This window comes from Neolamprologus multifasciatus, chromosome 6 (genome assembly GCF_963576455.1).
Source record: "Neolamprologus multifasciatus chromosome 6, fNeoMul1.2, whole genome shotgun sequence".
In the NCBI taxonomy this organism is placed as follows: domain Eukaryota; kingdom Metazoa; phylum Chordata; class Actinopteri; order Cichliformes; family Cichlidae; genus Neolamprologus; species Neolamprologus multifasciatus.
In genome coordinates this window covers 24,137,699-24,156,031 of record NC_140444.1, presented here as the reverse complement: position 1 = coordinate 24,156,031, position 18,333 = coordinate 24,137,699, and the positions used below count along the sequence as shown (strand labels likewise).

General features: G+C 41.3%; 1 protein-coding gene across 2 annotated transcripts in view; it reads right to left on the bottom strand.

Moving 5' to 3' along the window:
• Positions 1-18,333, bottom strand: part of cntln (centlein, centrosomal protein) — a 95,101-nt gene that overhangs the window by 46,553 nt on the left and 30,215 nt on the right. For both annotated transcript variants that reach the window (XM_085162089.1, XM_085162088.1), the window contains 3 exons: positions 16,812-16,933; positions 12,645-12,761; positions 1,316-1,416 (listed from right to left, as the gene is read on the bottom strand). In XM_085162089.1, coding sequence (XP_085018215.1) covers positions 1,316-1,416; positions 12,645-12,761; positions 16,812-16,933 — 340 coding nt within the window. The remainder of the gene's footprint in view (positions 1-1,315; positions 1,417-12,644; positions 12,762-16,811; positions 16,934-18,333) is intronic.

Genomic DNA, 18,333 nt, shown 5'->3' with positions numbered 1-18,333 from the left:
TGCTTTGCATTGATGCTTTGCCCAGGGAAGTTTGTTACTTTGAATTAGCCTGCCCTTTTGTCTTCCCTACATGTCACATTCAATCAGACAGAGCACCAAATAGGACAGGAGGGCTGCTGTGTTCGCTGGGTACATAACCAGGTTGGGAGACAATTATCCAGCTCCAGCACTGGTGGCATGGGAGTTGGCACCTCAGCACTACCTTGATAAGAAGACGTGGTGGCTCCCTAGTCACCCACTGTTGAAGGAGGTTCTGGCACTGCAGCATACATTAACATCCCTCCCGTGTCTCCTCATAGGAAGCAGCACAAAGACTCCGTTCCTTTCATCTGCTGTCTTTCGTTAGTGTGATCCTGGTGTGAGCGACTGAACCTTGCATCTTTTTTGATCGGGTCAAAGCGGTTCCTCAGGAGTAAATCTTATGGCCATCCATAATTTCCTCTTAAGAGTCTTGACTTTATGTCCAACTGACTCCAAATATACTCAGTTCAGTGTAGATTTAATATGAAATATTCTGAATATTGCCACAATGGTGTAACCTTATTTGGACTGCAAAACAGCAGACATGTTCATAATCTGTATTAAAACTATACCAAATCAGAAAACACAGATGCCTATCTATTGCTGAGACCACACTCCGTCAAAGTTAAGGGATTCTTCCCTGACAAAATGTAAAGCCAAGCATGTCCTTTCAACAGAGGCTGCTTTCTCATATTCCTAACTAGACTGCCAAAAGAAGTCGAGCCACTATTTTAATTAGTGCAATCCTTTAAATCACATGCTTGCATCTTCACCAGACACCATCATTGGCTGTGAAGAAAATTAAAGTGATATAGAACAGATCTGTTATTGAACTAGTTAATTAAGGTCACTGGTTGCAGTGGTCAGCATCTGACAAAGCTGCAGATTGGATTAAAAGGGATGTAATTTTTAACACCAGGAATAATACATGCAGACAAGATGGACACCACACTTGATGTCCTAATCAATTTACCAGGAGTTGATCAAGTCTTAATTGAGTTGTCCTATGAATTCTCCTGGGAGTAGTCTTATTAAATCCGCGCAGTAATGCACATGGCCCTGACCAGACCAGTGCTTAATTAAAAAAAAAAAAAGAAGAAGAAGTAGCATTGCAAACAACATGAGCTTAAAATTAAAAACAGAATAACTGCGTAGAATTCAGTTTAGTTTAATTATTTTCAGACAAATGGAAACATTCATTCAATTAATAAAGACCGAAGAGAAAAGCATTATTTTGGAATTTTTAAGGCACTCCCCGACAAAAAGAAGAACTAGTGTGAAGGAAAATGCTCACCTTGGTGTTTGTTTGCAAGACAGAGGTGGAGTTCCTTTACTGTGGCCCGGTCCATAGCAGCCTGGACTTGCAGCATGTCAAGCTCTTCTTCCAAGCCAGCTCTGCATTAAACACAACATCAAATTTCCTTCAAACAAAGTTTGCTAAGTCAAATCTATGTTTTTCGAAACACTGCTTAATCATTTTTCAGACGTGTGCTTCAGAGATAAAATGTTTTATTTCTTTTTGATAGATTTTGATGTACTGAGTCCAGATATAACGTATGAAATAGTGATTGGCTACTGTTTGTGAGATATTTAATATAAAAAAACAAAACAAAAAACAAAACATATATATATATATACATATACAGTGGGGCAAAAAAGTATTTAGTCAGCCACCGATTGTGCAAGTTCCCCCACTTAAAATGATGACAGAGGTCAGTAATTTGCACCAGAGGTACACTTCAACTGTGAGAGACAGAATGTGAAAAAAAAATCCATGAATTCACATGGTAGGATTTGTAAAGAATTTATTCGTAAATCAGGGTGGAAAATAAGTATTTGGTCACCTCAAACAAGGAAAATCCCTGGCTCTCACAGACCTGTAACGTCTTCTGTAAGAAGCTTTTCTGTCCCCCACTCGTTACCTGTATGAATGGCACCTGTTTGACCTCATCATCTGTATAAAAGACACCTGTCCACAGCCTCAACCAGTCAGACTCCAAACTCCGCCATGGCCAAGACCAAAGAGCTTTCGAAGGACACCAGGAAAAGAATTGTAGACCTGCACCAGACTGGGAAGAGTGAATCTACAATAGGCAAGCAGCTTGGTGTGAAAAAATCAACTGTGGGAGCAATCATCAGAAAATGGAAGACATACAAGACCACTGATAATCTCCCTCGATCTGGGGCTCCACGCAAGATCTCATCCCGTGGGGTCAAAATGATCATGAGAACGGTGAGCAAAGATCCCAGAACCACACGGGGGGACCTGGTGAATGACCTGCAGAGAGCTGGGACCAAAGTAACAAAGGTCACCATCAGTAACACACTACAACGGCAGGGAATCAAATCCCGCAGTGCCAGACGTGTTCCGCTGCTGAAGCCAGTGCATGTCCAGGCCCGTCTGAAGTTTGCCAGAGAGCACATGGATGATACAGCAGAGGATTGGGAGAATGTCATGTGGTCAGATGAAACCAAAGTAGAACTTTTTGGTATAAACTCAACTCGTCGTGTTTGGAGGAAGAAGAATACTGAGTTGCATCCCAAGAACACCATACCTACTGTGAAGCATGGGGGTGGAAACATCATGCTATGGGGCTGTTTTTCTGCCAAGGGGACAGGACGACTGATCCGTGTTAACGACAGAATGAATGGGGCCAAGTATCGTGAGATTTTGAGCCAAAACCTCCTTCCATCAGTGAGAACTTTGAAGATGAAACGAGGCTGGGTCTTCCAACATGACAATGATCCAAAACACACCGCCCGGGCAACAAAGGAGTGGCTCCGTAAGAAGCATTTGAAAGTCCTGGAGTGGCCTAGCCAGTCTCCAGACCTCAACCCCATAGAAAATCTGTGGCGGGAGTTGAAAGTCCGTGTTGCTCGGCGACAGCCCCAAAACATCACTGCTCTTGAGAAGATCTGCATGGAGGAATGGGCCAAACTACCAGCTACTGTGTGTGCAAACCTGGTAAAGACCTATAGTAAACGTTTGACCTCTGTTATTGCCAACAAAGGTTATGTTACAAAGTATTGAGTTGTATTTTTGTTATTGACCAAATACTTATTTTCCACCCTGATTTACGAATAAATTCTTTACAAATCCTACCATGTGAATTCATGGATATATATATACATATACATATATATATATACATATATATATATATATACATATATATACATATATATACAACTCAATACTTTGTAACATAACCTTTGTTGGCAATAACAGAGGTCAAACGTTTACTATAGGTCTTTACCAGGTTTGCACACACAGTAGCTGGTTATGTTACATATATATATATATATATATATATATATATATATATATATATATATATATTACACCTATGTTTATTGTTTAGATGAGTTTAAATTGTGTATAATGCTGTGTTGATACTACTGTACTGTAAAGCTAGCGTTGGCACCTTGTATGAATAAAGTTACACTTTGATTTAGGTGGTCTACCATCAGTGACAGTAGTTCACTGGAAAAGCAGGAAGCCCCTTTGTTTTGTTTGCATTAATAAATTGCCAGCTGGAATCACCGATACGTTATTCAGAATTTTTTTTCCTATATCGCCCACTCCTATTTTCAACAGCATATTGTGAAAGAAAATGAAAACTGCTGGGGTATTTCAATTTGCTTTAAAACATTCTAAGTTCACTTTGCAGTATTACAGATCTCCTGCTACCAGGAAGGTCAAATTCAAGGTCAGTGCACATGTCAAAAGGTCACACAGCGATAATATCATAGAATTTGAAATTTGACAATTGCATTTCTTCTTTACTTAGTAGCATAATCATAAAAACTAGAACCAACCAACAATTTTGAACATCATTCTCAGTTTCCCAAAATGAGTTAAGTTTCACTACATTCATTTCCAAAGGTTTGTGGCTGTAGAACAGTAAAATATGAAAGGAGTAACAAAGAAACGCAAAAAAAACAATCAACACAAGAACTGTCTGATGAGAATCTTTTACTCTCAATTCCACTGTGGAAGCCATTAATGTAGAAACTTTTAATGGACTTTTTAACTCGAATCTTATGTGCTGGCTTCTGTTCCCAAGGAAAAAAAAAGATGACACGGCGAAGAAATCAACTAATTAAAATGCTTTTTAATTCATCTGGAAATCAAAGTGACAAGCAACATGAAACGCCAAGGTGGGAAAGTACAGTGTGTAACTGTGGGTGTTTGTGTGTATCACAGCAGACAAACAGACTGTAAAGTGTGCCCAATTACCTCTCTGCAATTAGCTTGATTCCTGCTAAAGGCTAATTATGTGGAGCCATGCTCTAGACTTTGCACTTTCAAGTTATTATTAGGACCCCAACTGAAGTCTACTGAGGATACACACAAACCCACTGAGACAACCACACCTGAAACACACACCTAATTTCCCTCCCCTTTGCTCCACGGAGTCAAAGAGAAACACTAGAAACAAGCTCCTACTATAGTGGCATTCTTTCCTCAGTTAACCTCATTACAAAGGCAGGTCTTCCTCCTGGCTGATTCTTAAGGCTTGTGGTAAGCTGAGCAAGCATGTTCCATTATGAAGCATTTGAGTAGTAAAAGGGCATTTGTGGTAAGGGTGAATTATGATGTGCATAATGCCAATTAACACAAATTCGGCACCTGTTTCAACCAATCTAATTTTGCTACACCAACCAAGAGATTCTTCCAGACATATGGCAAGAAAATTACATGGGAGAAGTTATCGGCATAGCAAAGGGATGGGAAGTAATTAGCATTTTAGTCCACACAGTCCAGCAGAGAGGCATGGTCTAATGGCTGACCACAGCCTAAATAAGTACACAAATGACTCTCCCAAAGGGAGTGAGGAAGCAGATGGATATGTGTCGCTCTTCTATAGATTTTCCTCCATAAATGAACTCCAGTCGATGAAGCAGAGGCACTGCCTTATGTGTCCAGGCTGTTAATGGGACAAATGAGCTGAAATATGCAGTGTGTGAAAGGAGCCTGCTCCATCTCATGTTTCTTTTTTATGCCTGTTTGGATGCTGATGGTATTGATGCTCAACCAAAGCTCATATGTAAAACTTTCAGTTTTGCTGAAGGATAAGCATAGTTTCTTAGATGAAGAAGAGATTGGATTGCAAATGGAGTTCATTGGCCAGGGGACTGCAGTTTCACAGCATAACATCCTGTAGATGGAAGACTACTGCAACTTGCACTCAGTAACAGTTGTGGCAGACTCTATCTGTAAGAGATAGGAAACTAACAGAGCTAGGGTTGGTACGACAGCAGTAATACAAATTTGGTAAGGTAATTTTCCAGAAGAAAATGTACGGCAACCGCGCAACCCATCCAAAACATTTAAACACCTTTGGTTCACTGCTGAATTTGCATTTTAGAATTGACTGCTATGCTATTTGTTCCATTTGTTTCCGTTTTAAAGTTAAATGTTAGATTATCTTTAGTCCCACAAGTTTTCTTACTTTGTGTGTAGAACTACATATTTTCCAGTTTTTACAACCTCTCTCTTTTCTTAGTGAAATAAAAATGTCAAAAATGTGATTTCAAATTAGGATGAACTCCGACTCCTTGAGTGAGTAATCTGATTAATAGAGGCAAAGTATTTTCACTCTACTGAATATATGGTAATAAAAAAAAAACCAAGCATTTAAATTAAATATTGAGGCAACATCATATAGTTGTGGCACAAGCTCAAACTCCAACCTTAAGGAGCTATGTTTTAGATGTGCATCAAACTACACCAACCTGCACCTGAAACAAAATACTTTCACCATCTTTTCCCTATGTTGCACTACCTCCAGTAACGTGAAATTTATTTGAAATGAAGCCATGATTTCCTGTCATATGCTACATATTGCTAAGGAGAAAATGTTCTCTAAAGCTGCACCTCCTACAGAGTTCTTTGAGTCTTTTTTTTTCCTTTTCTTTTTTTTTTTAATCAGGTTGATAAATCAAATGAAGCTAGCCGGACAATTTTCAATTCCCTCTCAACTTGCCGCTTCACCTAAGGTAAAAGAGAAAAAAAAACACTCAGCAGGCATAAAAGCAAAAGAAGTTTCTTGGCAGAAACTAAACTAAAGGCAACAGACAGGTGTTATGTTTGCTAATGATGTGGTCTACAATGTAAGTCTATGTCTCACGCCGCTCTTTTGGCCCCGTTTTAAAAAACATTTTCGCGCTCATGCTGTGCTGGTACTTCAGCCACGAGCTATCCACTCCATGTCATTTGATCTCAGCTCTACATGTGCTGTGCCGAAAACAGCTTAGAGCACAAACTGCCAGTGTTCCTCCACAATTGTGTACAACGCAACGCATCATTCGCAGCCATTGTGATTTCACATGCCAGCCTCCTCTTGGTTTCTCTCTCGGCACAGAGCGGGGAACAGGGTGAGAAAGTGAAAACACCACTGGCATTTTCATCACTGGGGAAAGATTCTTGTTTTTGGGGTGTGTGGGGAGATTTCCCCCATGGTTAAACTCGGACTAGGAGGCTGTTTGTTCATGGAGGGAGTTTCAGCGGATAAGCCACTGCTGTCAGCAGAAACGGTGACTGGTGGAGTTCACGTTCCTCTGTGATCTACTTTTAGCTGTGGGCAATGCAGCGGCAGCAGCAGCAGTGAATCTCGAAGAGGTTGGTACTCCTGCCATAGGCCAATCATGTGAGAAGTAAATGGGGATTTGTGTTACAACCACAACCTAGGATGTCCGCTTTACTCATGGTTAAAGAGGCTTGTTGATGCCGTTAGGTATCCTAAAATGAAATCAAACAATATCATAATGGTGTATTTTTTTTTAACATGGGAATGAGAAGGCCTGTCCATTAAAATCTTTTTAAATTTGACAAAAAAAAAAGACACATACTGTTTTCTACTGTAAGTATGAATAGTGTTTGTGAGAACATACTTTGTGTTGTAATGTTGTCTCGATAAGATCGGATAAGACAGCGGTCCCCAACCCCCGGACCGGTACCTGTCCGTGAGTCGTTTGGTACCGGGCCGCGAGAGTTGAGGCTCAGGTGTGAAATGTATGGTTTTCAGGTTTTTTATCGTTTTTCAGCGTTATTTTGTTATCGTTTTTAACGTTAGCTTGGTTTTCCTGGGTCTTTTCACATGTGTTATGAATAAATCTTCTTTTTTTTTCGGTACCGGTACTAGTTTTATTTTGTTGTATTTATCCGCGACACCTTAAAGGCCGGTCCATGAAAATATTGTCGGGCATAAACCGGTCCGTGGTGCAAAAGAGGTTGAGGACCGCTGGGATAAGATGACCCACTAAAGCCTGCAACATAATTACCAGCTAAGTGTAAAGATGGCTTTTTTTTTTTAGCATAGTAACTGACTTGCCAAATAATTAATGAGGGAAAACCTTAGTTGTCTGATTTAGGAAAATGCATATAACATTCTGTTTGTGTGTCTGTTTGTGTGAACAAATGTGTCCCTCCTCCAACTAAGCCCTGGTCCGGGAGGCAAAAGACTCTCATTACTTCTAATACCTTTTAGCAAATCAAGATGAAACGAAAAGAAATAGAGGAATATGAGGGTAAACTTTATTAAACTTAATTAGAGTCAACGTCGCTTATTGGGGAGGTTCACGTCCATAATGGTCACTCTCTACAGAGGAGCACTGCAAATGATCTCAAAGGCTTTTTTCCCGGTAATCGCTAGCTAATTTATGCTTTGATGTCGTCTGAGTATAGCATCTTAAGTCTGAGGGCGCACTGCATGTGTTTATTCTGTTTATGGAGCCTAAATAATCCTGCCTCTTTTTACCAACAGACCTTTAACAACAATTAACAAGCACGGACATGGAGCGCCGCAGACAGATGCATAATGAGGCAGATAAAATGATCCCAATGCGAATTTTCTAGCATACCCTGCCCACAGTTGCTTTCCAGCTATGTACCAACACCAGCAGGAAATCGTCCTTGGTGTCAGTTAGTTTATTTGTCTTATTATTTTTTGTCTTATTATGTTATTTTTGTTTAAAAAACATAGAGAAAGCTAAGAGATACTCTAAACAGGTTTAAATGCTGAATGTTTACATTGCCCTTTATACTGATCTGGTTATGATGACATTATTACATAAAGGAGTTTGTATGAAACCTTGTATCGATGAACAGCAAAAACCATGAAAGTGGTCCCTAATGATGAACCGTTCAAAGCATGGGTTAACATAAACCTTATGGAAATATTTAAACTCGTTCTTTAACTTCCAGTACATAAAGTTTTTTTTAGTTCAGTTTTATTTATATAGCAACAACTCACAACAACAGCTGCTTCAAAGTGCTTACATTAGTACAGAGAAAATAGTCATGACACCGTATCAGCAAGTGTTTTTGTGACAGTGGGAAGGAAAAACTCCCTTTTATCAGGAAGAAACCTCAAGAGCCCCAGACGGCCCTCTCTGAGCCCGGCCATCTGCCTGGACCAGTTTGGGGTGAGGGGAAGAGGACAACATTAGGTCAACTGTCTCCTCCAAAACTGCTATTTTTAACACACACTCAATGTTTCCCATAAAAAAAAAATCAATTTATCCATCTCTTCATCCATTTATCATGATTGTGGGGAGCTAGAACCCAGGATCTTCTTGTTGTAATGTGACACTACACCACCACGCTGCCCAAACAACTGTTTCAGAAAAAAAAAACACACAGCTGTGATCTAGCATCAATTCAGAGATGTTATTGAGATGCAAGAAGGGCTATGTCATATCATACTGACTGTGATAACACCAATATAAATGTTTTTATGTTATATAAAAATATCTTATCATGCTATTATTGCTCGCAACAGCGTGCCTTTATGTTCCCTAGTGTGTACAACAAGGACACAAGCCCAGGCATGTCTAAGAGCAAGAGTCAGGTGTCAGCCTCTGCTGACCATTTTGTGCCTAAAAAGGAAGCTACTTTAGCAACCTCTGGCAAAGCACAGCACTCTGCAAAATATGCAAGTAAACTGTTCCCGCTAAAGGTGGAAACAACATGTGTTTCACCACTTGAGGCAAAAAAAACAGATCATTGAGTAAAATCAGGTTATGAAGGAGGAGGAACAACTAGCTGGTGATGTGTGACCGAAATGTAAACCAATGGCTCAAATGGGTGTTGCTGGAGCACTGGCTAGATGCACTCCATATGACAGGGAAAGCAAACAGTGGATGGAAAACCAAGGTTTAGACCAGTGGCTATACTATCATTTTACTTTAAATTTAAAGCTTTTATGTTGATATTTGACTCATGCTGTATGACTGGATATGATACTGTGCCACTACTATAATGCTGCTGTTGGCATCTTGTTTTAATAGATTTAGAGTTCCGATTAGAAAGTGCATTATCGAAGACTGTGGTGCATTTGAAAACAAGGATTTATAAATGCTGCTTTCAAGCATCAACAAAACACTCAGTTATTTTTCTTTTCTTTTTCTAAATTGTCAGTAAATTATCTTTAAATATTGTGACATAATTTTGAGCCCGCATCACCGATCACTACAGGAAAGTGGAAAACTAAAGAAATTCACTGTGTGACTCTAGTGACTGTTAAAGCAGTATCTGTAAAAACTAGCAGCTAATATTGGAAGGCTAATGGTACAACTGGAGAGATGGGTTGTGATGAAATGCAAAATAACCATGATAGAGCAGAGCTCAGCAGGAATATAGCCTAATACTGAGAGGCATTAAACAGAAAGAGCAGCTAAAAAAAAAATCTGTTCGTGTTTTGAGATAAGTGATTAGGGGAGATAAAATAAAGAGGAGATCAAGATGCTCTGCGTCCTCCCAGTGCTGGCAACACTGCCAGCTGTAAGGAACTGCACAAGCTGAGCTGTGCCAAATGCAACATGGCATATCAAATCACTAAAGAGGAAATGGCCTTTAGAAAATTACAATTAGAAAAATGGACCACCACATTTTAATTTCCCCCAGGGATATGCTTTCCATCCTTTTTTCCCCCACCATATGCCTATGATCTAAACTTAGTCCCACATAAAACAATTTGCACTTTAAACTTACATTTCAGGAAACAGGAAATACACAACTTTTGTTAGTCTTTTAATGCTACATCAAAAGTGGTGTCACCAAATCTGGCACGCCACCTTTGAGAAATTTAAGCGTGGAGACGTGCATTAAATACTGCAAGTCAGCACTTAATATGTTGACTTGGTGATACTTTCTAATATTTTGTAAATTATTGCATCCTGTTTATCCTGTTTTCTAGGCAATTGTTTTGGAAACAGACTTTTTCCAAGTTGGAGGTAGGAATTGTAAAATTTTAAAGTTGCCTGGAATGCATCTTTATGACCTAACATCAGTGACCAACTTCACTAATGTTTTGTCTGTGCAGAAGCAAAGGTATTAGCAAGTGCTTCATTCATCATTTATATAGCATTACTTCTCCGTAGTATGCCATTTATAAATACAGATATACTACTATTTCTATTTCTATGTCTATGATTATGATTATTACTAGCATTAATATAGCAGCAATAATAGCGATACAGTAGTGATAGCTGTACATGGGATAACAGTAAACGATGGATAAATATATTTGAATTTATAAATGACAAACTAAAGAGAAGCAATGCTATATAAATGATTAATTAAGCACTTCTTAATAAGGAACTAAGACCTTACTAATGCATAACAGTGTGACATTATTATAAAGTGCTGCCAGCTTACAGACCTGATTAATATTCATACAGACTTGAGCCTAAAATAATACTCATTCAAGAGCATTTCAAAACTCAACAAATTAGTATTAGCTGCGTGTGCTGCCCAAAGAGACCTTTATTAATGTTACATGAAAAGTCATCCTTCCTGCAAGTTCATGCAATAGGTGTTTGCTATGATTTTCAAGTAAAAAGTTGTCAAATAATAAGTAATTTGTTGCCTAATTCATCCTTAAATTAAACCGCAGGGAGCCGACAAATCAGCGAACAAAACAGAACAGACCTGTTTCACCTTCCTCCTCACCCTGCTATTCAAGTGCTTAGATTACAGGGGGCTGGTTTTGATAACCCTCTCTTAGTGCTTTAGGGACCCACTGTGCACAAGTTATCAGAGCAATATTCATTGTGGGAAATGGTCATTTGGGCCTCAAGACAGTGCTTTAAATGTGCTGTTTTTGGAGAAGGTGAAAGAAGGCATCTGTGAATGATATCATGACAATGAGGAAACCAAATGAAAGACAAATAGAGTTTATACAGAGACTCTCCTCTAAACCAACCACTAGCTATTTAAAGCTTAATAAGGGCCTTTATTTAGCCCCAAGTTTTTAGCTCTTATGAGATAACAATTACACTTACCTGACAGAACTGTTATGAACACATTTATTATAATACTAGTCAGTGAAAAGCAATTTTTCCCTCCATGCCCCAAGTCTTTCCTGGCATTTGCTTTAGGGTAACAGGACCATCTTTGGTTAGTTGCACTAGGATGGACTCATTCAACTGAAATTTGCATTGTGAGTTGCGGGAAAGTAAAGCTTTTTGGTTAAGCTGGCTTTATTCATAGTCCCAAACTATTTTCACTCCTGCTAATTCTCACAACAGGTATGAAAGGAGGAGCAGAATAAAGATGGGAAAAGTAACAGGGAAGCTGCTGAGCTGTACGTGTGTGAAGATGCTTGCCCTGGAATTGAGAGGTTTTGTTTCTAAAGTGCAAGTTAAAAACATCTCAGCCAAGTTTACTTTCCACAAGCGACTGTCGTGAGGTCGCATGTGAGGGCCGGGAAAGGAGGAAATGAGGTGGAGTGCTGGTCAGGGGCACATGAGGGGGATCAACACCAACCCCTAAGGACGAGGCAGTTGCACAGCTAGGAAGGAGGCCAGCAGCTCTCCATCCCTTGTGGTTTTCCTTGCAGGTCAGTTCCAAGGAACCTGCATGTTCACTGCGGTCTGTTCACTCCCACACGCCCCGCCTCTATATCATATTGTGCTCGGGTCTGCTCAGTTCTAGTCGTGGCCAGGCAGGCAGGCGGACGGACATCCCTTAACAGGCAGCATCAGCGGCACTAGGGCTGCTAGCCTGTAATTAGCTCGGACAGCTCAGGCTTGGAGAGAGCCAGCCGGGCTATATCATAATGAGCTCAGCTGGGATTAGGAGGACAGGGCAGGGGGGTGAGCAGAGGGGAAAGCAATGAAGGGGGTGGTGGTGGTGGGGAAGTACTAGAATTCTGGCCTCAGCCTACTGCAGCATCACAGAAGGCCGGAGGGAGACAACTGGGAAGACAAGTAGGAAGAGGGTAAGGGGAGGTTACAGAGGCACGAGATAGAGAAGGGAAGAGGTGAGCAGAGGTGAAGGCTAGGGAAGACTGGAGAGAGGTAGACCATGGCTTTAGGCCAAGCTTTGTGTAGCACTGCAGAGGGTCAGTGTTAGTGGTACGGTTACAGGGGGCTTCTCTAGATCAAACAAGACAATGGCTACACTACATCCAGAGACAGACTAAAGACAAAAGAAGGAGCAAAGAGAAGAAGTAACAAAGAAGTAACATGAAATGAAAAGCATCTCTCAAGTAACTTCAAGCTGGGAGTGTCAGTACTGTTGCTAAACTCTAGGTGCACATGTGAGCTAACAAGTCTACTGCAACTTAACGATTGGAAATTTTCTGGCAGGGAATTTTTTAATGCAGGCAACTTACTTTTCAATAGAGAGTTTTCTGGTGAGGTTTTTCAAGTAGGCCAGCTCATTCCATACAGCATCACTGTCCTCTTGCCGCAGCTGCCAAGGCGCTGCACGCTGTACCCTTCCACCTGGCCTAGACGCACAACAAAAGAAGACCAAAGTGCAGATGTATAGACAAGCGAAACTGAAAAACACAGGCTCACTTGGCACACATACGGACATAAGGAAAGTAAACCTACTAACAAGGGAAAATTGTTGGTACTATACATCACCTTGCTGCCTCTGGCCAATTCACTCTGGGTAACAAGGCCCCTTAGTGTTGCTGTGTTTTTGTTATTCAGCCATCTTTAGCAGTATTCAAATGAGCAGCCTTGACTTTGACATTTCAGTGGCAAATCATGTACCGACGTATGCATGTTTGTTAAAGCCCAGGGCACTGCCCGTGTGGCAGGGCAGTGGAGCATTCCCTGTGTGCCATGCAAATGTAAATAATGGCAAAAACACACTCGCAAACGAGGTCATTCAAATGTCTACACCTCACTTATGAATACTTAATGACACTTTGTGCTCAGTAGCTGCCGCCTCCATTGAACTTCCCATTTCAAATCACACACACACACATACACACACACCATCGCCACTGCCCCCAAATGCATCCCTGCACACATCCAACTCATCAATCAGCCAGAGCCCAACACATTCAATTCCAATTAGCCTTTCATTTGCAAACTAAAACAGGTTTTAGTGAGAAATCCACAGATTGCAAAAGAAGCAGATGAGAAGAGAATACCGTTTTTGTCACGCACACAGACACACCGACTTCTCATTTTCACTCGATCAATGTGGCAGGGGTGTGGAAATGGATTGTGAGGGTCGCTGTTGCGGAGGGGTCCTTTTCCCATGGTCATTATTGGCTATCTAGATGCCGCCGTGCTATGCTAATACTAGTTAAAAACTGGTGACTGGGAGTTAGAAGCTACTGAGGAATGGCAAATGTTTTCATTTAATACTGCTAATGCCCCCGTGAGCAATTTGAAGCCCTTGAACTTCTTTAGAGTGTAGTTGTGTGGCCGTACATGTGTGCTATGGGAGTAGTGTGTTAGTTTCCCAGAGTCTAAAGCTATTTAATACATAACCTTACTGTACTCTATAGGCACAGAGACTGACATTTCTCTGAAAGCACACAATGAATGAAGCCAAACCTACATTAAAAGTGCCTGGAGTAAGTACAAGATCTTTTACCCACAGCTGTTTCAATTCTCCCTGTGCAATTTCTGGTTTGCAGTGTATCATCTGCATTACTTAAGAAATGTGCAAGAAGCTTTATTAAGTCATGGTAAAGCTTTATACATTTTAATTTGTTTACAGTGGGCCTAAAAACTGTTGAACATGGAGCCATGAGAGAGCCATCTTCTTCAGGCCTCAGTGCATCCTCCCTTATGGTATCCTTGTTTCCATTATTAAGCAGGAGGAAACAGAGAGAACTTTTCCACGCTGCTGCGGCTAATTGCTCTGAATCAGGGGGAATCTGTTTATGGGCGCAACTTTGATCAGAGTACGGATGCTTTAATAACCTTTAATTTTATTTGCTCACCCCCATCATCCCCAGTCTGATTAAAAAACGTTTTCCCTTCTCTAATATAAATAAGAAGTTGGGTTTTTTTCTCTCTCTTCTTCACACCATTTTGGGAAAATATGGTGGTGCAGTAATGGTGAATGGCAGGGTGATTTCACTGGGACTGGCCAACTGCACATTGCCTGCATACCGATCAGCCGAGTGGACTATTCTTCTGACTTGCGATTGGTTGGCAGTTCTATTCTGGGTGTGACTGGCTAACAGACACATTGCTGACATCTTTTGGCAGCTGATCGCACACAAACCAATCATCTAATCAATAATTTGCTGGGCAATGCTGGAGACTGACATAAGAAAAACTTTTGAACATAACTGGAATTTTGATGAAGATCATACCACTTTTTCAGGGAAAAATTGAAAAATTCTGGTAATTCCAGTGAGTTTACAATTTTTTCTTGCCTATGTAGCTTTGTCATAGATAGCTATGGGACATTCCTTTATTCTTGCTTCATCAGTAAAGCAGCTAAATAGTCTAGAGCTGATTTCATGTGTGGCATTTGTATTAGGATGCCGTTTTTGGTGGACATAAAACATGTGGACTACGCCCTTGAAGTAAACGAAATATGCCATTAGGCTGGAAGTTTATTAGTTATACATTGGAGAGATAGCAAAAACATTATTTGTTGCTACATCGACACTTTGGTATATCTTAAAAAAAAAACAAACTACGAGTACAGGATTCCTTTCTATACTAAAGAAAACCCTTCACAGCATTCAGCCACATGAGAAACACTCTAAAGCAGGTGAGCATATTCCTGAAAAAATTAACATTAAGAGAAAACTTCACAAGAGCAAATACAAAGGGTTCACCACAAGGTGCAAAACACTCATCAGCCCCAAGGATAAAATGCTAGAATAGGAATAGACTTTGCTAAAGAATATCTGAAACACACCGGATCACCACTCAACACAGCACTTTTGAAACTACCTCTACCAGAGGATCATTTTGAAAAACGAAATTTAATTTAAAAAATTGTGACACTGTCTAAACATTTCTAAACCTGACAGACGCGGCAAATAAGTAAATGCATTTGTACAGGCAGGTGAAGAGAGACGCACTTACCCATTTATCGTTTGGTCAGGAACACAAAGGGGATCAAACTGACCCCCCTGCATCTACAACAACGCAGCATGGAAGCTGTTGGGACATCCCTAACAAGCTCGAAATGCAATGAGAGTCAACGCCTATCCCCGCTGACTTGTTAGGCCCCTGATTTCCTAGCACTAATGGGAGTATTTAAGTCATTTTCTATTGTCTCTCATTCAGGCGGGCATTACCCCAGTGGGCTTAACAGCTATTTAAGGATGTGGCCTTATGCCAAATGAATGCCAAGATCATAACATTGAGTGACTGGTTGGTGCCAAGGAAGACTGAAAAGGGCAAAGCTGCCTATTGCATCAATTTCATGTCAAATCACTCATAAAACACAGATACACTGACACTGATAGACTGAAATCTAACATTAGGCTTTCTATACTGAACTAAATCCCTGTTTGTATTATTAAAGGAACATGCATGCTTTCTTTTAACAAAAATCAATGTTACCATTCAGAGTGTTTCATTCATAACAGCGAAACGTTGCTGAGGCACTCTCTACATGGCCGTCTTTGTTCCCACTGTCTCAGACACATGCTGCTGAGCCGCGCTGAGCTAACATGAGCCGAGTCGAGCCTAGGGCTGAACACGCTCTCTCACTCACTCCACTTTCACACGGGCTCACATTGCACTGCTGTTTTCTTTAATTAACCCAGAGAGAAAACAGCTGACGGGGTCAACACCTCGCTCCCGCACGGCCACCACATATACGCACCTTTAGCTACTCTCTGAGTGGTCTCAATGACGCTGGTGGAAAAAAGAAATAGACAGCAAAGTGGGAAATGACTAGTGGAGACAACACAAAGAAAAGACCCGTATGTTAATGACATTTTCCAGCACATTTTCCACTTTGTGTAAAAAATCCTGTGGTTTTTGCTGAAGATAGCAGCTCGAAACAGGAAATGGCTCTCATCCCTCCTCCCTCTTGCAGCCTTCCTCCACAGGCCTTCTCAAACACCTTGCACCCCCAGGACCAGACACCTCCAGCCTCTGGCTCTCACATCTTAATGAACGCTGAGGGAGAAGAGACGAAGAGCACATACACTTGGCACAAAACAGGCCAATTTGACTGGGCTTAAAACCTCTGAGCTTTTCAAAGATGAAAAAAGAGGAATTTCTCCCACTCTCCCAAATCCAGAACTCAGGTCTTGTCAGACAACATGTGGAGTGCAATGGGGCCCTAAGACTATTTGTGAGTGGTTTCAGGGGGTTGTAGTGTTTCACAGGGCTTTTAACATAAAGCGAGGCGAGTTATATGCTTTGAAGTGTCTCTCACTCACTGCTGCGTAGTGAAACTGGAGGTTATCCCAGTTGCTTTGTGTATGCACAGGTTTTATTTTATGAAGATGTGGGTTCTGTATATTTTGATCTTTCACCATTCATTTGCAGTCACAATTTCCCGTGAGATAAGAGTTTATTATGAAATGTTAAACAGTAAAGTGTGTACTCACATGCCATTTGATTTCTCCATCTCTTTCAGCTGATCTCTGACTGCCTTGTAGTTGGTCTGAATCAAACGCAGGCGTTCACGACGTTTATCGTGAGCTCTCCTCAGCTCTTCATTTTCCTCCATCTGTAAAGCACAATGGCAACATTCCGTCGTGAGTTGGGTAACTCAAATCAAAGTTAACAGAAGAAGGGAATCTGCTGCAATTGCACTGATACAGCCAATACTGGGCATGAAATATAAGAAACCAACATATTTAAGCTGCTTTGCAGCTGAAACATCTCGGCCTAACAGAAAGCAGCCGGTCAAGACTCATTCCACTTTCCTTGTTTCTCCCAGACAAATGCTTCCACTCCTTCTGGTCAACTGAGGCATCATTAAAATGAGGCGTTTACATGAGTCGCTGGTGCCACTGTACACTAAACAGGCCTGCACACTCACACACGCTCACATTAACCAGCAAAGAAACAAACTCACTGGAGTTACCAACTGATGACAACCGTGTGTTGTGATATGGGGTTGTAGTGGTGGGTTTGTTGCTGTTGACAGCTATTAAAACAGATCGAGATTGGGCTCCTGCTTTAAAGAAGGAGTTAAGAGAAGACAACATATAGATTTTTCTTGTCAGGGGCATCCCTCCTCCCTCATCACATTGACCTTAACAGGGAGGGCGATGGAAAAAAATTCTTTCAACAGGCAGGACAAACAGAGGTGGAAAGAGGGTAAGGAAAAAGAGACAGAGAGCTCATGGAAGTAGAGAAAAGAGAAAGAGAGCTGAGAAATTAGAACGAGAGGGAAAAGAGACAGAGAGAGAGAAAGAGAGAGGGGGAGGAAAAGGAAAAGTAAAAGGAAGGGTGCAGGACAGGTTTCTGCTTGAGTGGCCAAGGCTAGGGAGAGTTGTCGAGTGCTTTCTGAAGGGAAGGAGCTTGTTTACTGCTGATATGACACGGCTACCCTGCAGAGAGGGAAATGCGAGCCCTCGGCCCTGTTATTATTAACAAGGACAAAGAGAACAGAGAGAGAGCGCACACAAATATGCGCTGGACACACAATGTGTGTGCACACACGCGCACTGCACATCCACACTGCCGATGTGACAAGTATGGATTTTCCCTAGTGCGGATTATTCACTGAGGACATCTGCAAGACATCGTCAGCCCTTTCGAGCAGCCCCCGACCTCTCAAAAACAGGGCTTTAATGAAAGGGGCCAGACCAGAGCAATCTTAACTGGTGGAACTAGAGGCTGAGGGGGGACACAGAGGAGTTGTGGCTGACTGATGGAGGGGCGGCGGGGGGGTGGGATGGTGCAAGTGGCAGGGCATTAGCCACATCATGGCTTCCCAGGCTCCTTATAGAGCTTCCCCCTGGGCAGACCAGCTCTGGTCATCAGGCCACAGACCCTTGCCCACCGATCAATACACCCCCACTCAGTCAGCGAACACATGTGTGGACGTTCTCAAGCTGAAAAATAATTACACAGCAACAGCTACTTTTTACTTCAAAGTGTGAAGTAGAAAAAAAGGAG